Source organism: Homalodisca vitripennis, chromosome 7, assembly GCF_021130785.1.
Source record: "Homalodisca vitripennis isolate AUS2020 chromosome 7, UT_GWSS_2.1, whole genome shotgun sequence".
NCBI classification, from domain to species: Eukaryota; Metazoa; Arthropoda; class Insecta; order Hemiptera; family Cicadellidae; genus Homalodisca; species Homalodisca vitripennis.
Window position 1 is genome coordinate 129,763,137 of NC_060213.1, and position 24,323 is coordinate 129,787,459.

At 33.2% G+C, this 24,323-nt stretch overlaps 2 protein-coding genes across 2 annotated transcripts in view; both read right to left on the reverse strand.

Moving 5' to 3' along the window:
* The window catches only part of LOC124366324 (cilia- and flagella-associated protein 58-like), a 32,521-nt gene extending 28,191 nt beyond the window's left edge, over positions 1 to 4,330 (reverse strand). Inside the window, exons 1-2 of the mRNA XM_046822781.1 lie at positions 4,028 to 4,330; positions 1,448 to 1,534 (exon numbers count right to left, since the gene is read on the reverse strand). Coding sequence (XP_046678737.1) covers positions 1,448 to 1,534; positions 4,028 to 4,084 — 144 coding nt within the window. The 5' untranslated portion in view covers positions 4,085 to 4,330. The remainder of the gene's footprint in view (positions 1 to 1,447; positions 1,535 to 4,027) is intronic.
* A 4,901-nt stretch (positions 4,331 to 9,231) lies between these two features.
* Positions 9,232 to 22,799, reverse strand: LOC124366325 (protein THEM6). The gene is made up of 3 exons (XM_046822782.1): positions 22,532 to 22,799; positions 13,563 to 13,777; positions 9,232 to 10,948 (listed from the first exon to the last, which is right to left on the reverse strand). Exons 1-3 carry the CDS (start codon positions 22,671 to 22,673, stop codon positions 10,712 to 10,714), a joined length of 594 nt encoding a protein of 197 aa, XP_046678738.1. The 5' UTR covers positions 22,674 to 22,799; the 3' UTR covers positions 9,232 to 10,711.
* Between the last annotated feature and the right edge of the window lie 1,524 nt (positions 22,800 to 24,323).

Genomic DNA, 24,323 nt, shown 5'->3' on the forward strand with positions numbered 1-24,323 from the left:
AAACTTAAAAGATGGTTTAAAAAGTTAATACAAAATAAAAAGTCATTCAATGCCATTTACAATTTTCTACTTTTTACAAGTAGACTAATAATACGGGCCAAAATTTAAAAAATTTACATGGCTCTGGTTAAAAATACAAGGTGTCTCGTAACCGACTTCACTGTGGTTGCATACAAAATTTCAGTTCTATGGCTCATTCCATTCTCGAGATGTCATATGGACATATAAACAGACAGACAACATACAGAAAAGAAATATTTACATTCCCCATCAGGTAAAAATGAAATTGCATCAACCTACTGAGTGATAGGTTTTAATTACCTCAGCCAAATTCCATGGTGTGACATGCACCATCATCACACTAAAGTATTACCTATATAGAAATGGAAGCTTCATGCAGACTTTCAAGTCCAGGTCAGTTTTTTTTTTTTTTCAGATATCGTGACATACAGACAGATAGACTGACAGAAAGAAAATTTTCTCAGCCCTACGAGTGATTAGCTGACGCTCAGCCAATAATTCTGACAGACCATTTTTTTTATTGGGAGACAGGTGGTAATTCAAGAAAATCATCTCTTTGTGAATCAGCTGCTGCCATTTTCCTTGCAAATCTGTTTTTCAGTTAGCCCAGATAAATCACTTGCTGAGCATTAGTAAAGCCTCAGGGGCTGGCAAAATATATCGTCTGTCTACACCGGTATCTCAGGAAAAAATTGATCCACAGATTTCAATTTTTGCATGAAACTTCATTAACGCAAAAATAAGATAGAGTTTGGGAGAACTTTACCCTTCATGGGTGATTCTGCTGAGTATTTACAAAGCCTAATTACTTCCCGTGTGTCTTGAGCTATAAATTTACAATTTAGCTTCAAACCTAATTAAGGAATTTTCTGCAATATATGGTACAGTATGCTCTTAACTTGTATTATATATTGGCAATTGATTTTTTCTTTCCTAGATAGGTAAAAAAGATTGTCCCTTAAACACCCTCTGCATACTTCTTTGATGATATTTTTGTGCTTACTTTTTCTGGCAATACTTTGTTCAGGCAATTGCGTGGTTTTAGGCATCTAGTAGTGAATCCATTTTACACAGGTAATTAGGTGAGTCAAAGGCCAAGTAGTCTAAGACGTCGGACTATGGATCTGAGTTAGAAATGGTGTTCAAATCCTGTCTGTGACTGTTGTATTTTTTATCAGTACCAACGATCTTGTACTGTATCAACTTTTCATTCTGTGTGATAAGACCCTGCACAGGCCAGTGGCGCATAAGGGGATCTGTCTCTTTTTAAGAAACATTAAAAGTCTCTATAAAACAACTTGGCCAAAAGTTATAACAGGATGTTGGGTAATGCAACTGAAACTTGAAAAACTTGATGAAATTTATTGAGAGTTATTTATGAAACAAACTTATTGTATCTTCTATAAAAAAGTGTATAACTGCTTACAGTTCTGCAGGTCTGCTCACAATTGTTGATTTCCTTCTCAATCTCCACGATGTGGTACTCATCTTTGGCCGGCTGTTCTCGGACACTCTATAATACACATTTCAGATATATCAGTAAATATTTTTTTATGGCCTGTACACTTTTTTGCAAAAAAAGCCGAAGAAAAACATTATTTATTGGACTCTTATTAAGAGGAAAATAACAGAATAAGTATAACAATTATAAAACTTAGGATTTGCTATAGTTATTGATCTAATGAATGACATGTAGAATCTTCTTACCTTTGTGATGGATTAAAATTGAGTTTATAAATACTAAACATAGTCTTGAATACTGCTATAACTGTAACCTATATTGGTTTTAATACTATTTTGAAAGAATGTGTTAAACATAGTGTCAATCATAACCAATAAATTTATTTTATTTAATCTCTTTCTAACATGTTAGACTGATACATTTCCTAGATAATAAATTTTATATTTACTACAAAAAATTTATAATGGCAGATTAACCTTTGTTTAGATATTAGTTACGTACATTAGACTTTAGTTACAAGATTAAATGTTGTTCCATTCTCCTAATCCATTTCCATTTTTTTTTAACTTTTTCCTAAACAAACTAACCCTATATCTTGTAGTGTTTTTACACTATACACCTTAAACTAGATGTTATTAAAAAAACTACCAGTTTGATCATAAAATTTGCAAAGAATCTTCTTATATCTTATAGTAAATAACATTTAGTTCTCTTATCACACTCGATCCATCCCCAGTATCTTTACTTTTGATTGTTTATTTATTTAATATCAAAAGCCATTCACAATAACATTCCACTTACATTTTTTTAAAGTTTTTGTAATCATATATTTGTAGCAACGTGTAAAGGGAACACCCCCAAATCACAAAGAACTGTGCACGAGTCTTTTTTCATAACCTTAATTTGTGTGTATTGGGTTTGTCAATGAATCAGGAGCTTTTTCGGAATCTGAGCCTAATAAACTGTTATTAGTCTATAATACCATATAGACAACCATATTTAGTTTAATTAACATAAGTAAATGTGTTACATTTAACCAAGTGAAGCCTGGAATAAAATATGTTACATTAGTATCAAATGTGCCTTTCTATTCAAAACAAATGTTGTGTGGCCTAGTAAATGTTTTAAAATGTTTGACTTTGATAAAGGGATAGGCTCATTCAACTGAATAACTATTGCGGAAAAGTTTAAGAAATGTACAGTGTTACACTAAAAAAATACCAAAATAAGAATAATAGATCTATAAACATAAAACCTGGCTATCAATATGACCTTTGATGCCCTCAACTTTAGAAAGAAATGCTCAAATTTTGGTCTACCATATTTTGGCTGACCACTTAGAATTTTATACCACTCAACAATTCAAAAGAAATATTTTACTATTACTTTATTCAATGTTTAAATTTTCTCAGTTAATACTGTATAGTTTAAAAAATTACTTCTTAACAGGAATGTTAAGCAACTTACGAGTAAATTAGCCTTAAGTGGTGCTCTACTAACATATTAAATATGATTGTCTTATGTTATTATATTTTCAATTTAAATTTCAAATATTTTTATTCAAACAAAATGTAGATTAGTGCACAATGGATAGTGTCTTTTTTAATTTCTAATTACAATGTGTTCTTAAAACTAGACCTTATGTAATACTCAATCATTTTACAAAATGTATATACAATTGTTGTAAAATTCGTCAATTGAATATAACACATTCTGTTAACTAAATAATCCCTTAATCTGTTCTTCCATTTGTTTTCTCTTCTTATCACATCTGGCAATTATCTAAGAAATTTTGCTCCCGCATATGTAGCCTTCTTTTTGTAAAACTCTAGAACATGATCTGTTGGTATGATATGACTTTTATTTTTAGTGGTGTTCAGATGTATTTCAAAAGGTGGTACTTTGGTATTATCCGAGGCCACTAATTTTGGACGAGTTTTCCTTATCGGGGACGAAAATAAATTGCAGTATTAAAAGAATAGGCTTTATATAACCTATTAAAAAATTTTCAAGTCATTATGACAAACGGTTATTGTATTCTGCTTCCCAAAAAGAAGCGATTTTGGCGAGAATTGAATTAAATGTATCACCACCAGTCGCCGCTACTCCCGATCACCACATGTATTCTGCTAATAAAATAACTTTCCTCTTCAGTATGAGGTGTAAACCTAGAGGCGAAGATTATTATTTATGATAAAATTATAAACAAAAACTAAAACAATAGCAATTAATTATTCGAAAGTGACATGCGATTCATGGGTATATGCCTGTTTGGAGGTGATTTGGCGACAGGAAGTGTGACTCATCGAGTATTTTTCGATTCATTATGAAACAAGGAAAGTACTAGTCATATATAATGAAGTTTATTTCCATTTCCGATAAGTTCTTATGCCTAACAGTAAATATACAACAAAAACTTTACCCTCCGACTCTCCCCTTTTTGGGGAGATCTACCATGATCTCCCACTTAACCTACTTTGCTGACATAGGTATGTTAGAACCAGCGTTCAATAAACTAGTTTTTAACTTCAGCATAATACTTACAGAATTTCCACTTTTAGCTGTTATGCTGGAAAGAAAAGATTTGTTGTCTCTCAACATAATTACGAGTGTAGTAATTTGATTTCAGTTATAAGAAATTAGAGTGCAAACTACTAAGAAACAGGTGCAACAAACAAGCATGCAATAAAATATAAATCTTCATACAGCCATCATTTTCAAGGTTGTTTTCTGGGCATATACTATTCGCTTCATTTTGAAAAAAGAAAATTGCCAGTATTTACAAATTAAACAATTTTAAATCAGTACAATGTTATTGGACGTCACGATAACCTTAGTTTAATCCACTGATTTGAATATAAACAAACAATACTTCATTGTTGCTAAGCAACGGTGTACAGAAACAGCTGAGAGCAAAGAAACCGGAAATATTGGACCGATACGAACCAACGACCACCGATGTAGTTGTAAACTAAAAACTTTTTTTTACTTGCACCTGACTATCTACAGGTCTATTGACGAAGGAAAGTATCGTATCGATGTCCTAGCGATACGCTAAACGCCTAAGCTCGGATGATGAAAGATCGGATGAACGATCAAATAATAAATACTATTGGATATTTATAAAACTGGATCGTCTCAGAAAGCATTCCCAAACCTTAAACCCCTGTAACATCTGCGTTTGGAAATAGGCCAAATTCACTGGAGCCATTACAAACTATTTTATATTTATAATTATAGACGTTTTAAGTCTTGAAACAGTTATTTGTTCTCCCTTATGCATGTACCGTACCATAATTATTTTCTAACAGTAACGTGATGAAATGTATTTAATGAATCTTGCATAGTTGTAAACATCATGTAATGACAAATTATAATATGTCTAAATGATTCCGATGAAGTGGTTATATTTCTACTAATTGTAGTACTTACCGCCCGGTTACCTCACATTTGATGACACAGCTCTGATTAACTTCTTTTTCTTCGGCTATGGGCGTTAGTAGGTACTCTACCGGTAGGAGCGCTAGGCAATGTATTTCGTTTGTGATTGGCTGATTACTGTGAACAGAGACCATTGTTATCTGCTTTGAGTGTTTTAAGTACCAGATGAGATAAATAAATTACCTTAAAATTAATGCTTACAGTTTTCATTACTTAACTGTTATTAACGAAATTGATTCATATTGCTATAATATTATTCATGTGTTTATTTCATGTGTGTTGTGAACATGTTTATGCTACAGTATTGTTGACTCTTAACTAACTTACGTTATTTATTATGGAATGGCAATGCATGAAAGAGTCATCGAAAACATTTTACTGTGTCTAGAGAAATGGAAAGTAATGTTGGCAGAATTTATAATAAAACCATAGTGTAATACGGATGTACTGTTTATATTGAGTCTCGATTATTGTGATGCGTGACGAAAATAAAAACCGCGCGCCCATTTCCGGTGAGATTGGGAGATTACAGCAAACGGAGAGCGATGATCAAATTTTGGAACAGACTTTTACATGGACTCTCCATTATATTTTTAATTTTTATTCCATGAAATCCTGCCATACAATCGAATCGTCAGTGGGGAGGTATACTCCAATGGTTAAAAAATGCTCCTTTAACAACCCATATACGGTCTCTATCGGAAATAAGGAGAAATGGATTAAAAAGGAGGCCTACCCTACAAAAGGGGTATCATCTTCGATCTTCTCTTCCTGTTCAAGCTGATCAACGAACTGGTGGACTGCCCTGCTCTCCTGGAAATGGTTGATTTGAGCGTCCCTAGGGGAACGAGATCACGGACTGTTTTCTGCCGCAAATTCCTGCCCACGAACTACGCATGCAACAGTGGCGTTGCAAGAATTCTGAGGCATGGTAGTAGTGTGTGGTCCGGGCAGGTGGATTTCTTCCTGGGGTCTCTTTCGCATGTTCAAAAAAAAAGCAAATTGTTAACTAGTTATAGGTCCTAATACTCAGGAACTTTGTTGTGATGTAACTTGTTATTGTTATTCTCTTGTCTTGTTAAAATGATATGTTTTGTTACTAGTCTTTGTTACGTTTGTTACTGTATTGTTATCTTATTGTTTTGTTGATATTATGCATGTTGATATTCGATTGTTCTGTTAATACCATTTTCATTGTTACAATTGCAATGTAGTCTTGTTAAGATTGTCTTGGTAAACTGAAAGTTTTGATTGCATGTTGTATGTAAATATAGTTTTAAGTTGTTCTTATAAGTCATTTTTTGTTTAGTCATAGGCTAAATGATTATGTATTGTAGGAAGAAATAAATAAATAAAAAAGGAGTCCTGAATTTTTACACAGATGGTTCACGCCTTGACTCTAGGGCAGGATACGGAATACACGGACCTGGAGTCGACATGGCTGTGCCCCTAGGAAGACATGTCACGGTTTTTCAGGCGGAGGTCATGGCAATAGACTCATGTTCCAGAAGACTCATACAAATGAGGACAAAATGATTAAAATATCTAATACTTTCTGATAGTCAGGCTGCACTGAAGGCACTTGATACCTGTTCGTTTGATTCGAAAGCGGTCTGGGAATTTAAGAATGCTCTAGCAGAGCTGGCAATGAATAACAGTGTAACACTCGGTTGGGTACCGGGTCATGAAGGCATTCATGGAAATGAAAAGGCAGACATCCTCGCCAAAAAGGGAGCGGAATCCACAATGGTGAGGCCTGAGCCAGGTTGCGGGATAGCCTTCTCCAACATTAAAGCTCTGGTCAAAGATTGGGAAAAGAGGATAAGACACAATAATTGGAGTAGAGCCTCAGGATTAAGACTATCCAAATTGTTTATCTCTCCTTACGTTAAAGGGTGGACAGCTCTCTTAGACTAGAATAAGAAGGATATAAGACTAATATTAGGAATGTTGACAGGACATGGCCCTCTAAGGAAGCATCTTATGAAGGTAGGCCTTAGCCAGACTAACGAGTGTAGACTCTGTGGAGAGGAGGAGGAGGATTCAGCATAGCACATTTGGTTAGATTATCCTGCCATCGTAGAAACTCGGAAAAGATACCTGGGAGCAAATCTCCTCAGCCCCAAGGATATCAGAGAACAGGAGCCCTCAAATCTGATTGGTTTTTGCAAAAGTCTCGGACTTTGAGGGCACATTAAAGTAAGGCAGGCGCAAAGGTCCTTTTAGGACTAAGCGCGAGGACAAACTGTCCTTTTCCCTCGGGAAGGAAAAAAATATTGCCTGCCAGAAAATTCCTCACTGTAACATTCACTAGTGGTTCCTGTAACTGTACACAGCTCTTGCATAATTTCTTTGTGAACATGACCTCAAGAATGCAGGTCTCCTTGAGGATTTGCAATATATAACAGTGTGGGTCTCATGGCACTTGAATAGTGGGCCTAATGCAGACAATAATTATTGCCAATCGCCAAAATTAGTCACTCATTGCATTGGTAATGCAGTTCTTGCCTCTGATAAAAGAGGTAATTGTCAAGTGAATTAAAAAAATCTGATATGCTTGTAATGGAAATAGGTAGTAGAGATGACAAAATATTATTTAAATTTGTTGAAGGCAGGCATTCAAGTGGCGGATTCAGGAATTTTGAATCTAAAGGTCAACCCTGCTTAGTGGCGCCTCAATAATTCAAAAGTAAACTCCGTCTAACTCGAATGATCAGTAACTCGAATTATACAGGGTATCGTGAGATAAGGGGTTTGTTAATTAAAACCAACCACCATTTGTAGGTTAAGTAATGAATAATTACATTTTATTAAAGTAAAAAAGAGTACAGCAATTTAATTTTATGTATAGTAGACAAATTTTACTTTAAAAAACCGCTTATAATATTTTGTTTTATCGCATTGCAACGCTTATGAGCAGTGATATCCCGCCAGCGTCGAAGTAATTCTGTGTCGGCTGCAGTTGTGCTACGTAGCAAAAGCTGTGTCTATTGCCACATAGTCATCAATGTGAGACATTCCTGGTAAAGTCTCATGTTCAATTTCTTTGTCTCTCAAGTCACATAATAAACTTTACGCCCTACTGAATCCTCACATATCTTACACAGCATTTGTAAATTGAAGGTGCTGTTTATAAGTGTTGTTTATTGCTCTATGTTTTTTTTTATTTCACAAGATAGTATGTCAAATTACATGGAAGCTTGAACTATCAAGACTAGATGTCTATGTATGTGCATACGTAGACAACAAACTATTTCTTTGCTATAAAATACTATATTATCAAGATAAAGGTTTAAGAAGTAGTGTGCAACTTACTAAATTGTTCTGCTCATGTATAAATATTTACAGTGTAAATTATAATAACAGAAAACCTATTTTAATCAAAAAAACTAAACAACTAGTAAACACTGTAAACTGCATGAATAGGTAGGTAGCGTCATATATTTATATGTGATGATTATAATAAAAATTAGTGTAGGCAGGCCTACAGAGCTGCATCTGTTCAAGTACATCACCTTTGTGTTATGTGCTGTGTTTTTTTTAGTGATTTTAACTAAAATTAATGCCCTTTGGCTGCTTTATTTTTATGGTTTAGTCTAAGGGAAGGCGATGTCTAAAATATGTAATTTTTGACAAAAGTTTCATTGGTCATTTTTGGAATTAACATAGGTAAGGAAACATGACTAAAAATTCTAAGTTGGACTTTTTACATAAAAAACACAAATTCCAGAATGTAATTGCATTGACTTGTAATTTTAAGTTTGTGTTATATATTTTTGAATTTTTCAAGTTTTTATCTAATTTAATATTAATTACAAAGTTTTAATAAAAATGAATTCCAGACAAAAAGCAAATGTCTCAATATTAAATTATTTCTGCCAACCAAAGAAACAGAATTAACTGGGATATATCATAAAATAAAACATCATTGTTATATGTAACATTTATTATAAACATCATAATTATAAAAGTAACAAAAATACAAATATCACTCTATGTTATCAACAAGAAGTTTTTATTTAATACCTTATTTCCATAAAATAAATAGTTTTCTTCACACATGTTACAGCATTACAAAAAATTATAAAAATACAAAAAGTAATTTTGTTGTAAGATATTTTTCTTCTACATGTGTTTCATGCTCTCTTTTACACAACATAACAAAGTAGACTTTCCCAACCTAATTTCACTGTAAATTTCTATTTATATTTCAGTCTATTACAAGCCAAAGTCATCTATATTGGGGGTGAAAGCAGAGCCATAAATTTCTCTCTGACATCATTATTTTAACAACTCTATCAATATTGTTTCAATTAGTTATGCACAGCAAATATGAAACCTAAATAATTAGTTTTATACTTATATGGTCCTTAATTTGTAAAATACTGTTTAAAAATACACAGTTGTAAGAGCATTACAAAAATGCTAAAAACTAAAAATGTAATTTTTGTTTAATTTAAAATTTGTCACATGTAATTAATCCCATCCCTATTTAAAATGGCTGACTGATTTTACAGCCATTTTAAATCAATCAGCCATGATGATAAAATACTGCAACATGTTAATTTTTACACTATTGTCATCGTTGTGGTGCGCTGACCTTCAAAATTTTTCTTCTGATAAAAAAAAAAACAAATGGTAGTCACTAGGCATTAAATTGGGACTGTTTAGGAGCTTATCAAATTGTTCCTAACAAAATGCTGTGAATGCTGTGACGAGATCTTAAGTTCATTTTGCCACATGTGGACGGACATTCTCGTATAGCAAAACATATTTATCAATAGTTTAAACACTCAATAAAAGTACAGAGAACACACTATGAAACTCCAACAAAGAAATTGTGAAGCGTCTGTTCATTTTCACTTTATCATTCACTTTCTGTACCAAACCGTTGAATATAATTGAGGATCGTCTAATTTCGTTTCTCACATCATGAACATTCTTTTGGCCAACTCTTACCCATTTGAAAATCATTTCGTCACTCACGATGTTTTGTCCATACACTTCACAGTTCTGACAGTGAATATCAACTGCTCTGAAACATTTAGCGCTTAGAAAACGTACTTCACAGTCAGTGGAATTCCCAATTGATGGGGGCATTTGAAATATGCATTAACAGGTGTAAAAACGATAGAATTTTGCCGTAATTGTGTCTGTGGCTTGCTAACATAAGAAGTTACACAGCACAAGCGCAGGACACTGATTGCAGCCCTGCACCTGTGGAATTCCAAATAGTACTTACAGTACTTGAAAACACCTTGTAAATTACTTTCTGAACAACATCCTTACATTAGATTTGGATTGAACTTCTTAGCTAGTGAACATTTCTTTTTCAAATAGTTACACGTGTAAATAAAACCCAAATTAAAAAAAAAATTAGTAATATTAGTATTACAGTTCAACTGTGCATGAACTGAGAAAAATGATAATGTTATAAGATGTTTAGAACACATCAAGTATAAAATAAAGCAATTATTCTTAGAATAGTAAGTGCTTGAAATGGACCAAAATGGTTTTACAAGAGGAAAAAAATATAAATTCTTGAGATATTGATTGGCTAAACAAAAGTAAATAGTAAAACGATTGATAAATATTTGCAACATTTCCTAATATTGCAAAAAAAGCAGCTTGCATAATACCTTGAATACACAGGCACTAGAGCACTTTGGTACACTACTCGACTATATCCCACCTTGTAAACACTACCAGTAACAGAAATCACCCACTAACACCAACAACCGAGGAATCAAAGAACGAAAACAGCGTCAACACTGCGCACAGGGATCTTCAACTCTTGTGAGGCCTGAGTCGTTCACTCGACGCTTCCATACTCTTGATCCACAGATCCAGATCCGGAGTGAGTGCCGGCTTCTCGACTTGTCCACCACAGAGAGTAGTCACCATCTCGTCCGCACGAGCGCGCAACATCACCTGCTTGCTGAGGACAGCTGCACGCACGAACCCGTCATGAGGTGTCACAAACCTCTGCTCCACATAGAAGGCCTTCTCATCCCAGTACAGCAACTGCAAAAACCGTAGTATGTTTTGATATATATAGTCAATGCATCAACATAATGTACGAATTGTTTTCAAATAATATGAGTAAAAAATAAGACTAATTCCTCTAAGTAATACAAGGAGGCAAGTTTCTAATTCAGTAGTTGAAAAGTTTGATTTTCATTTCAACAACCTTTCCAGATCATTATGTCTATCAATCTTGACAACACGTGTCCCTCTCATTACAATTTAAAATGTAGCAAAAGAGAAAAACACACAAAAACAATTTATCATCAATTCAAATTCTTAATACTTCCCTGAAAATATAGTTAAATTACAACTTTTGAAAAGATATCTATTTTTTTAAGATAACATTTTTTTAAACTAAACAACATTTACTTTTTCAGATTATCGACATAGGCTAGGCCTACTATTTCATGGGAGAAAATAATAAAATGTTGGTATATAGTAGAGCCATATAATAGATATTAGATACTAAAATCCTTGTAGCAATCTAAAGTAGTGTCATCTTTCTTAATTGCTTTTCTTATGTTTTTGTGACAATTCCCAAAACAAAACGTAATAGAACTTTGGAATTTTAAAAATATCTTCCTGTAAATTTATCTATATAGGCCTACACTACATCAAATCCCATGTTTAATCAACTAAGTGGAATCCTATAAAAATTTTAGAATCAAATTTATACACTTCGTGTTTTAATCATCAGCAGAGAAAAGTGTAAAACCATACGAGCACAAATACCATAGAGAAGACAAAGGTGAGCACCATGTAAGGTTGGTTGTGTCGAATACGACTCATCCTAATCTCAGATCAAAAAGTTTATATACCAAAGTTTGAAACTTAACCACAATATACTTAGTAGAATCAACCCTTATATGTAGGAAACTAAAAGAGCTACAAAAACAGGAATCACGTTAAAATTTGGCTTGTGTATTTATTTTTGCTTAATACCTATTAAGCAAATACCAATAATAAGTTCAAGTTCGTATGCTGAATATCAGGAACACAGAATAAGTGATTTAATGTAAAAATTATACAATGTACGACATGAAAAATTAAAAAGTATAGAAATAACTCCTATATTCCTAGGTAGGACAGTCAGTTAAATTCTATGATATAAGCTGCTTGGAATGAAATAAAGTGACTTCAATATACTACTATTTCCAATGTCCACTTGTCCTGGGATAACCTTGTATTAATGAAAATGATCAGTCCAATGAAAGAATGTGTTCCTTACTAAATTAGATGTACGCTAGACTTTGTAAATGAACCAGTGTGGAAGATACTGCACCCACCGAAACACAGTGCCTTTGCCGTTTACCTTGTTATGATGATATAACTGCAGGTTAAGCTTCGTATGAAAATAACCAATCTAACGAAGAAACTTCATCATGTCTTGATAAAGAAATTAGGGATTTCATATGATCTTTAGAATATATTATGCTTACTATTTTGTTTATTCTGTATTTTCCTTTTGCCAACATGCTATCCATATGAGCAATGTAAACAGAATCACTTGTTTACAGTCTCAGGAAGACAAGAACTGAGACCGATTTGTACTACTTTCAACACCATTTATGGAGATAGTACAGAATTCACCCCAAATTGTAACAGGTCATCTGATTTATCAAGTATCATGCATAGATACAGATAGAAATCAGATTTCATCATCTGCAACTGGCGGGAGAGATTGCTAAACGCTCAGTAAAAAATAAACCTATGGGGTGCCAAAGTACGAAAAACAATTGTAAAACTCACAGTAGTACATGAATGAGGAAGGTGATGCTATTGCCATACATTCAACTAAGCACAAACATTTAAAATAATCAAAAGTCTGTTTACAATTCAAAAGTGCCTATAAACCTACCTCACAGGAAGAAAATTTTGAAATTATAGGAGAAATGTGTTCAAAAGTGTCACTAATGGATGATACATATTGTCAGAACCTCTTTTTCTCTCCCATATACGATAACAATTACAAAAAATGTTTAAGTATCAGTGTTACCTAAATGCTAAAAACTAATTTATATCACTAAAAAGTACTGTGTTAAAAATAATAAACTATTGCCCTTCAAAAATTAAAAATAATGCTCTTAACCAATGCTTGGGATCAAATTCAAAATTGTGGGAAAAAGGTATTAGCAGTTCAAAGAATAGAACTCATTTCCACACCACACATCTCACTTTGTTTGGAGAATTTATCCGTGCAATAAACAACTCAAAAATGTCTCCTCAAAATTTCAAAAATTTCTCAGAATGCAGGTAGAATGACCCAAATTTTGTTTTATACTCACCATAACAATTTAAATAAGAACTGCATAATAAGGCATTAATTTAATTCTCATCTTTCCTGAGTGACAGCTTGTACTCTAATTTTTTTTTAAGGTTTTTTGAAGGAGAAAATATTTTTTGAGGGATCCAGAGGCTACAGAACAGCAAGCAGACAACTTCCAGTTATCAGTTTCGTCTTACCAACAATTAAACTTACTCTACAGCCATTTTATTAATAACTTTGATAATTTATTTGTATTACTACCTTGATAACCAGTGTTGAGCATATATATCCAAACAACCCCTAACACTGGTGCTCTTAAGAGATTCGTAACTGATTCATGCGTACCTGGGATTCGATCTTGTAGAATGTGAAGATAGGTATGACGCGACGGTATCGGATGCTCGTGGCCGCTTGCACAGCATCAGTATGTCTCCGACGCATTTCAGCGTACAGGCCAGTTCGATCATAGAAGTGGAACCGCGAGAAGTCCAAGTCTCTGACGAACCGTGCGTTGTTCATGTGACGCCCCGCGATGTCCAAGTCTTGGGTGAAACAGAAGCCTACGACCAAATGTTAAATACCTTTAGGCGTACTAAGAACATGTTATTCTAGAAATTCGCATGTCCTATTTACAATATTTAAATACAATAGTCATTTAAAAAATTCATGGATTTACCAAAATAACTGAAAATTTTGAAATAAAGGTACGTTTTGCCAGTTTTCGATCTAAAGGCCTGAAATGTAAACGCAAACATCTTTACTGCCATATCATATTTTAACCTCATTTAAAGAGGTCACACAACCAACAGGAAAACGTTTCATGTAGAATTCTGTAATCTAACAGAGAAACTAACAAAATTAGACTTTTACTGCCGATAAATAATGTTCTAACATTCCTGTAATGGATGACTGATCACAAAAGTTATAAAAATATAGGAACACATGAAAGTTATTAAGTTAAAATTTCAAAAGCTTAAAGTCCTTGCCTATGTTATAAATATTTAAAACTGAGTTGTGGTTTCAGTGCCTACAGTTAGAAAACTGGCCTTCCTTGATTTGTGGTATAACATCAAAAGTCTTTATAAAACCAGCCATCTGCAATCTCTTGTATGGTTAAAAAGTTTTTATAAATCTCAGTATAAAAATTTGTTATACAATATATATACCAAAGTGGTACCTTACTTACATTAAAACATAAAACCAATATTTAATACTTTTATTATTTTGTGAGGCCTTTCGATATCAAGGATATCTTCTTCAGACACATCACAAAAGTTTTGATATTTATGATTAAGGCCTCACAAATAATAAAAGTATTAAATATTGGTTTTATGTTTTAATGTAAGTAAGTTATCAGTACCAATATTAGCTCCATCTACAACAAAGTGGTACCGTTACACTGCACAATATAATGTATGTTGCCTCACGTGTATTTGTTAAATTTAAGTCTTATAACAAATTTTGAACATGTACATATACAATTCGTGTGTGTGTGAATATATTTTTCAACTGAGTTAGAATAAATGGTTCAGTTTTGTATAGTTGTCGGGAGTACTCTCCATTGTTATAAACTATAGTATCAGCGGTCGTTACAAATTTAGTTAATAACAATACAACTGTTGTAAATAGTTTATTTTTCATTACATTATGATTTTCTTGATACAAAAGTGTTGAAATTGGAGCACACATTTTTCAATATAGACATGTGCTGTAAAAATGGAAAGTATTACAAAAATTAAATGAAAGTATAATGTACTTATATAAAGAGATTACATAATATTGATGTCAAAACTCCAGCTGAGAGTTATTTACACGCAAAAAAAAGAATCAATATCCAACAAACTGTTTCTTTTCTGTTCATACCCCTCTAATTTGTACACAACAAAATATATCGCATATTTGTGAAGATTCTGTAACTGTTGTCAGTGACAACTGTTTATTTACAAGTTACATGTTCAATATTTAGACAGTAATATTGTATTTTGCATATGATGTTTCTAGATGTTGTTGCAATCTTAATTTGTTTATTTATTCTCTTAAATATATGTCCATTTAAACCTTATAATTTAATTGTAGTACATACAGAAAAATGAATATCAACTTGAGCGCGCACATAATACAACTCACTTTTCGGTATGAATTAAATAGTCGTTATAGCATCCAAAACAACCAAGTATGTTAAACAACATCTTATAATATTAAAATGTAATTTAACATTGAGTACTGATAGACAATAGACAATATACTTTAATGACATATTCTTTGAGAACAGTACATCGAGTCAGTGGTCATTAGATTCATAAAAATAAACATGTTTAATTGTCACAAAATTCCTTTTCTGTATAGTAGGGGTTGTCTTGTAGCCATAGATTTAGCTTTCTCTTGAGTGTCTTGATTGGTTCTTGTTTGAGATGGTCTGGTAGGCGGTTGAAATATGCTGCTCCCTTGTATGAGGGTTTCCTTCCAAACAGGCTGAGATGGTGAGTTGGTAGTGCGAAGTCTGCAGCATGACGAGTATTGTGCTGGTGCATGTCTCTATGCCTGAGTTGTGCTGTATTAACAGCATGTAGAATCACTTCTTGAATGTGAAGTGATACTACTGTGAGGATCTTTAGCTCTTTAAAAGCGTCTCGACAGCTTTCTCGTGGGGCGATATTTGCAAGGCATCTGATTGCTCTTTTTTGTTGTACCAGAATCCTCTCTAGATTGGTATTACTTGTACCTCCCCAGGTTGCAATACCATACCTCATATGTGATTCAAATAAGGCAAAGTATGCTGTTTTTGCTGCTTCCAAGCCACTTATTTGTTTTAGTCTCCTAATGACATAAGTGCATGATGAGAGCTTTTTGCAGAGGCCGTCTATGTGCGCTGTCCAGGACAGGGAAGAATCTATTGTTATTCCAAGGTACTTTGTGCTGTTTTTTGACTCTATATCTGGTAGTGTTATGTTAGTGTTGTTTTTGTTTCTGGTAGTAAAGGTTAGCTGGACTGTTTTCTTTTCATTAAGAACCAGTTCGTTTGTTGTGCAGTACTGTTTGGTAATGTTGAGGGCGGTGTTGGTGTTTCTGGTGAGTGTTTCAAGTGATCTATGTGCCAGTGTGATGGCTGTATCGTCGGCGTACATTACTGTATGGCAGGAGTCTTGTAGCCAGCTTGGGAGGTCATTTGTCAATAGAAGGTACAGTATGGGGCCCAGGACAGAGCCTTGCGGAACTCCTCTATGTACACTGATGAGTTCTGATTTCATCTTCTGTTTGATGTTGTTATTTGTGTACTGTATCTCGACAAGCTGCCTCCTGTCATGTAAGTAGCTGTGAAACCATTTTTCCGTTGTCCCTGTCACACCTAGAGCTCTTAATTTGGAAAATAGTCTGTTATGATTGAGACAGTCAAAGGCCTTGCTAAAGTCTAGGAATAGGCTTGTTACTTTGTTTCCCTCTTCTAGTTCGTCAATTATATGTTCTGTGAATTGTATCAGGGCAGTGGCAGTTGACCTTCCTTTTAGGAATCCATGCTGTTGGCTTGTGAGCAAATTGTTTTGCTGTAGGTGAAGGAGAAGTTTTTCCAGAACTACTTTTTCTATTATTTTTGAGAAAGTTGAGATGAGGGAGATTGGCCTATAACTACCTGTGCTGGTGTTTTCGCCGTTTTTGTATTTTGGATACACTTTTGCTGTTTTCAGTAGATCAGGGAAAATTCCTTGTTGGAGTGATTTATTTGTGATATCTGTCAGGGGGATTGTTATCTCTTCTTTGCAGATCTTGGTTAGTTTTGCTGATATCTCGTCAATGCCTGAAGAAGTTTTTGGTTTGAGTGAGTTTATGGCTTTTTTTATATCAGAATGCGTCACAGGTTGAAATTTAAATTCAAAATTTGCTGCTGGTGCTGGTTCGTCTTGTTGTGAGGAGTTTAGGCTGATATTACTGGCTTGTAGTGTTCTGTCTGCAATTGTGGCAAAAAAGTTGTTGAAGCAATTTGCTATGTCTGCTGGGTCTTGTATGGTTTCATTGCCTGTTTGTAGCTTCCATTCAATGGTTGTGTTTGATTTTGCCTTTCTTTCGTTATTTATTACTTGCCATAGTGCTTTGGGCTTGTTATCAGCTTGTTCTATGTGAGCTGTTGCTCGTTCTCGTTTCAGAAGCTTTAATCTTAGGTCGTAATCTTTCTTTCTTGCTGCTGCCTCTACCTTGTCCTCAATGCATCCTGTAAGTTGTTCTCTTTCCAGAGCTTGGATATATATATTCTTTAGTCTTGTACATTCTGCATCCCAGCACTGTATTTTTGTACAAGGCTTTCTATTTGTTGTTATTTGAGGGCATGTTCTGTTTAGTGTTTGCTGCAGGATTTCGTGGAAGTTACTATAGGCTAAATTGGCGTCATTTGTTAAGAGTACAGAGTCCCAGTTTTGGCCCTGAAGACTTGTTTTGAAACGATCTGTAGATTTTTTGTTAAATATCCTTTTCTTTTCCCTTTCACGTGGTGGGTTGATTTTTTGGCTTTGCACTGAGATGGCTTGTGCTGTGTGGTCTGAGAGGCCTGATGTTATTACAGCTGTTTGGATGAGATGGTCGTCGATATTTGTACAGATCCAGTCAATAGATTTGGCCGTTTCAACAGTGATTCGCGTAGGCGGTAGGTTCTCTCGAACAATACCAAAGGAAGCAAGGAGTTCTTCAATTTTGTTGTTGTCACTGTTTTCAACTAAGTTGTCAACATTTATGTCTCCCATAAGGATCGTTCTCCTTTTTGTTTGTAGAGCGATTTCGAGTTGGGCTGATAAAATGTTGACTGGATGGTTCAGGTTTCCACTTGGTGGTCTGTAAACTCCCAGTACTTGGATAGTGTGTTTTTTCATAGCTATTTGAAATAGGGCCGTTTCACATATCAGTTCTGATAGAGAAATAATAAGCTAATTATTAATGAAATACTGTATAAATCGAATAAAAAATTTGTACAGGTAAAAAAGTAGGAATATTTAAAGAAATAATCTAAAAAAACGAGAAAACAATAGGAACATCAGTCCTAGTTTCCGAACTAAGTATATATTTTATCCATGTAAAAGTGAGAAGTTCATAGGTTCTGAAGTAGCAAGGAAAATGGTCAATAAGTGTGCCACATACATAACTAAATTTTTAAATATTTTTTGAAATTTAACTAAATATGTCCAATATTACTATGAGGCTGAATTTTCAGTCCCATGTTACACTTAGAGGGCATAATGTTACAACAGTAAAAATAATCTGAATAACAATTTTCAAGTCATCAAAAAGACTTTAAATATATGCATATAGTAAATTTTTAAGCAATGTAAATCCGTATTTGTGTAATTTATTTTTAGGATCTCCTAACTCACTAAAATCGGTGAAAATAGTTAATTAATGAATCATCAGATCAGGTGGGTTTTGTGTGCGTTCTAAACAGTAGATATACTATTATTTTAATATGGGGTTAATGATTTTATTGTTTTTATTTATCACTGACTAAAAACTATGTTTAAACTGAACATATTTTACTACATTTCAAATTTCAAACTAGAATCAGTTTATTAAAGACTCATTGAAAACCAATTTCATATTTTATTTATGTTGGAAGTATATTATTACTTTAAGGCTGTATTATTTAAGTTTTAAATAGTTCATGTTTTACATATAAAAGTTATTTTTGCTAGTGTTTAAAAAAATATCGGGTATAACAAAAAACGGTACTTTGGGATTATACCGACCACACCAGTATGAAGAACACAAAAATAGAAATTTATAGAAACAAACATGATAGAACGAAAAAACAACTCTTCAATTACAAAATTACAAACTTACAAGCATTTCCAGGTATTGTGATCGGTATTGTTGTCGCTGTTATCTTATCTTTCTCGAGAATCCTGATTACGGCAGGCCGCGCGGCATCACGTGATTTGCACGGTACATAATTACCTTTCCATTACAATTCAATTTATATTTCTGATTAGCCCCTCTAGAATTTGATATTTTACTGATAGGTACTATCTCGAGGGATGTTTTTCTTTCGTCGACATGGAGGCACTCGCATTTTGGGTGGCGGAATGTGATCAAGAATAAAAACAAGTTTTGAGTGTTTTTTAAATAAAGAGTTTAGTTTGGTAAATGTTTGTTTTTGTTGAATTTTTGTGTTTGGAGAAATGTAGAGGTAAAACACGGAAGTACAACAAAGCGATGCACCAGCTGAACGGGCGGCGAGACTCTGCAATCACGTTATCTACTAGACGCTCGACTTTGACCTCTGTCTGAGGATGGGGAGGGGTTTGCGATAAGACAATTCCTGTTTTATATTGACGAAATATTGTTCTACGCTAATCTAGTAATCAGTAGAAACGAAATGTGAAATAACGATTCATGTCTGGGTGTGGTCGGTATAATCCCAAAGTACCCAAAAAACATTTCAAACTGACTCTGATTAAATCAGGGTTCATCGATTCAGGCCTAATGCAAGTTAAATGAAAAATACTCGTTTTGTACACTCTAGCTTGTGAATAAAAACACACAAGATGGTTTTTTTGTACAAACAAGTACACTTTTTTAAAGATACTTTTTCTAAAAAGTCATGGCTCAAACTTTTTGAAGCTTAAACCTTATTAATATAGGATTTTAAATGTACCAAGTATCCCCATTAGAAATAATATCATAGTAAAAATTTGTACATTCAAATGTGAATTGAAAACTTCATCTAACATAAAAAATTTGTTTTTAATTGGTAGAACACTTTGAAACAAGAAATAATCAACCCTCCTTAGTCCTTAATTATAACTAGTTAAAACTGTATTATACAGCCCTTTCAAATGAATGGATATAACCTGTGATGGTCATATTGATGACTCCTGTGACTGGGGGCCAATTGGAGGAAACACAGAGTGTCAAGTAAGACAGCTGAACCATTGAAGTGTGAAGCTTATGTATTTTAGTTACTTCCTAAATTCCCATATGAGCAGCCACCATTATGGCCACTGCCCAAGAGATGGCTTGAGCACTTTATATTGTACATTTCCAAATCATATTGAAGATGTTTAGATACTAGTGCAAAAGGACAAAAATTAATTTTCTTCAGTTTTGTATATTTTCCTTAATTTGTGGACTTTATTTAGTATTTTATGATTTTCCTCACTTATATTATTATTAATACCGATACTATTTATTACCAATTAATTACTTGAACCTTGAAAGTGCTTTACTTCTAGGTTCAGTGAACCAATGAACCAATGAAAGTGCTTTACTTCCTAAAGCACTTTCCATTTGAGAAAACAACAAATGTAAAACGTGTCTTGCAAATTAGTAAATTATTTTATGCAAATATTATTATTGTACAGATATTGGTAATTGAATAAATTCATGTAATAAGCTTGGGATCCTTTTACCGCCACAGTCATATGCAAACTGACGTTTTATGACCAACAAGCCCAGTCTTGTCAGCTAAGAGTCTGAAGATCGCCGAACTAACAATTCCCACCAAGGCTGAAAAACGCTGTGGAGGAATTCACTATCTGTTGAAACAATCATAGAACCACTAGGACAATAGCTATAGCTATAAATTTTGTTTTGTTTTTAGTCTTTGTTCTATGTTTAGTTTGAAAAGCTTATAAACTACTTTTTAATTCAATTAGTGTAAAAAAGACAAAATTATTGAACAATTATGTGTCACACTATATATTGTCATTTAACATAATCATCTTATGAAAATAGTAGGATATGAGTAGTAGGTTATGAAAATACAAAAATATCAGTAAACAAAGGTCACAATAACATCAGTAGGTTCTTACAATGTATAGTGTTCAAAATAACATTGTTATAAAATGTAAGTTTTATTAAAATGTATCTGTACAATGTAGAATTGTAACTATTTATTTAAATTTTTTAAATTATAGGTTAGCCTACCTGCCAGGTTGTTGCTATTCCCATAACCCAAAGTTGACAACAAACTAACTTAGTTCAGCTTATATTAGGGCCATAGTATAATAAGTGTCCAACAATTAAATGATCGATTCTCATAGTTATTGAATTATTGATGTTCATGAATAAAAGATAATCATGTCTTTACCATTACGTGCAAGTGATGAGGCTAGGAATGGAAATATTACACTATTCCGTGTTTTATGTGATATAAGTAGGTTTATATTAGGCTATCATAAATATGTTACTAGTATTATCAAAGTTAAAGATAACCTTTACAAGTGCTCATGTGATCTGAGCTTGAATTTGGGTACTATCTCAAGGGATGTTTTTCTTTCTTTTTTTTTTGCCAGAAGTGCAGGAAGGTGTCACTGAAGCCCCACACTGGTGGCCATGGGCATTTCCGATTGGTACTATTTTAAAATTTGTATACTAACATGTTATCACTGTAACACGTTACTGGAACGTAATACCTCAACAAGTTATTTTGTAATAGGTTATTGACAAACAACAGTATTTCCTGTCTCTAGCGGCCATTACTAAGATACCATACACACGATTTAACTTTGTATTAATTAATAAAAATAATGAACGGAATTAAGTAATAGACTTTTAAGATTGTATCATAGTGAAGCCATATTTTTATATGTATAATAAATATATGCTTTTGTATTGTAGAAAATAATACAACTGTATTAATACTAACGAGCTGCGTAATGCTTACAACTATTAGTTTACTACAGAGTAAACATGTCTGACAGCATTTAAGTAGTTTTAATCAATATTTGATTCCATTTGAGTGTTGGGGATTTATCATACTGCAATCTATATAAGTTAAAGTAATACAGAAATTTAAAAAATAAAGTTTTGAGTTCTATTTAGCCTATTTATATTTACAAAACTGTTAATCATTTGACTTATGCATGCATATTGGCATGGTAAGGCATACCTAATATTGTTCATAGTTCTATCACTTTTATATATTATTTTTTTAATCCCAAAATGCTATTTAAAATGGTTTCTTAACTATATATTTTTTCAAGAATTCATGTTTATTGGTACACTTTCGTCTAATTATAATTTTTATAAACATTTTGATTCAGCAAACACCTATTCTAAGTTTTACGTGGGTAATATAAAGACAAGCATCTAAATGATAATATAGACACAAGAACTCAAATGATCTGGCCTAATTTCTTGTTTTGGCTAACTAAAAAATTTGAAGGCCTTAGTATTGTGACCAAACAGGAAAATCCAGTTTAGCTTTCTACATCCAATAATACTACTAGTATATAAGACTTAAGGACTGGCTTGGGTAATAATCATAAATAATATTATGAATTTCAACATAATTAATCTAGTTTGACTAAATAAAGGACATGGTAAGTTATATTTACCATAAATTGTTGTGGGGTCGGTGATTTTAACCCGTTTTTCGAATAACCTTCCAATTACAACTGTAAATATTGTCCTCAAGAAGTAATTCACATCAAAGAACACGTACAATAAGGCCACAATAAATGATAAAATGTAGAACATGGTTAATTATAACTTACACTACAGACCCTTCTAGAAAAGAAAATATCCTAAACATCAAGCGCGAAAATGTTAAAAGCCAATTTCGTACGAACTAGCAGGTCTAGTACGTTGACTGTTGAGTTGAATATGACAGACAGTAATGCTGACTTGACAACAATGAACAAAAACATAACCACCTGATCTACTGTTCTTAACAGTGTTACCAAATCAGTTATATTAATTTACTTTCCTGTAACTGTGTGGTATGTATATATATATATATATATATATATATATATATATATATATATATATATATATATAATTTCATCTAAACTTCGTTGTAAGTAATAAGATGCTCGAACACGGTCTATATGGATTGGCCAAAACTGCAGTATCATCTGTGAAAGTCACAGTTTGAATATATTCATTTTCTGGGAGATCAGCGGTATGTAGTACATATAAAAAACGAATTAAGTACACTTCCTTCAGGAACTCTGGATTCTATTGAGTGTCGCTGAATAAGAATATCTCGATATTTTATTTGAAAAAATTATGGTTGCCTGTAAAGTCGGTTTTACGGGCGAAGATTTTACGTGACAACGTCTTTTTCTCGGTAGAATATTTATTGATATGAATATTATTAAATTGCACAATAGGAACAAGGAATTGAATGAAAATAAGAATTGCACAAATTTTAACTATAGAAATATATTTTGTTTACTAAAACATTGTACATAATTTGAAATTAATTAAAATTTGTTATTGTAAATGGTAAAGTTGGATAAAACATTTACTAAAATTGGAATTTGAAATTCTTGCTAAACACAGTTAAATTCTAACTCCGCGCGTGGTGATTGGTCGGTTTAGTTCGTTTGTTTGGTCGCACTGTTATGACAGGTTAGAGGTTATAATTTGTTATTTTAAATGTTTGACTAGCAATACGCGCTGTTTCTTCTCAATCGACTGAATTACGATTGATTGCAGAGTGATTTAAACTAATAATTTACTTAACACTATCAACATTTGTCAATAGTATGACATAACCTATAAACTCAGTTTCTCAACTTTTGTGTCAATCTAACAATTAATCAATCAATCATAGTTTACGATAATGAAATATCAGTGTACAATTATTTACCTTTATTGTTGTAGTTGTTGTAAATGACGAATATAAGCACTCCACATTTTCACGAATAAACATAGTTATCTGCTTTATCCCGTGCGGCGGACCCACAGTTATCTGCTTTATCCCGTGCGGATCCCGTGCGGCGGACCCACTGGACGGGCATCGTAACGTTACCGGGCGTTACACTTTTTCATGAGTGACTCCGAGCCGCAACCTAATTTAAGACGTTGTCACGTCAAAAAAGAATCAGCCTGAAAGATATGATTTTAATGTTGGTATAACACTTAATCTTAATTTTGTATACTAAACACAAAATGTAACAATGTCATATCGTATAAACTGCTTGGCTGACATCTACAAAGGTAGCTGAACAATAACTTTCATTTTCTACGCACTCCCTTATCATTTTAATCGCCGTAATCTGAGAACTTGTTATATTGTGCCATGTTTTCGCAATAATGGCAAACCAAACTGAGGAACATGTACAACAGAACATCCATCGATTAATAGCTGTAGTCTTCTAAAACAAGGCCTTTCAAATA

What these genes read in the sequence shown, in the direction of transcription:
- LOC124366325 (XM_046822782.1), bottom strand. Translation starts at nt 22,673, where the DNA reads ATGTTCTACATTTTATCATTTATTGTGGCCTTATTGTACGTGTTCTTT. An exon ending in CGACCCCACAACAATTTATG is followed by an intron (nt 13,778 to 22,531) that starts GTAAATATAACT and finishes ATTTGGTCGTAG; the next exon opens with GCTTCTGTTTCACCCAAGAC. An exon ending in TCTACAAGATCGAATCCCAG is followed by an intron (nt 10,949 to 13,562) that starts GTACGCATGAAT and finishes CGGTTTTTGCAG; the next exon opens with TTGCTGTACTGGGATGAGAA.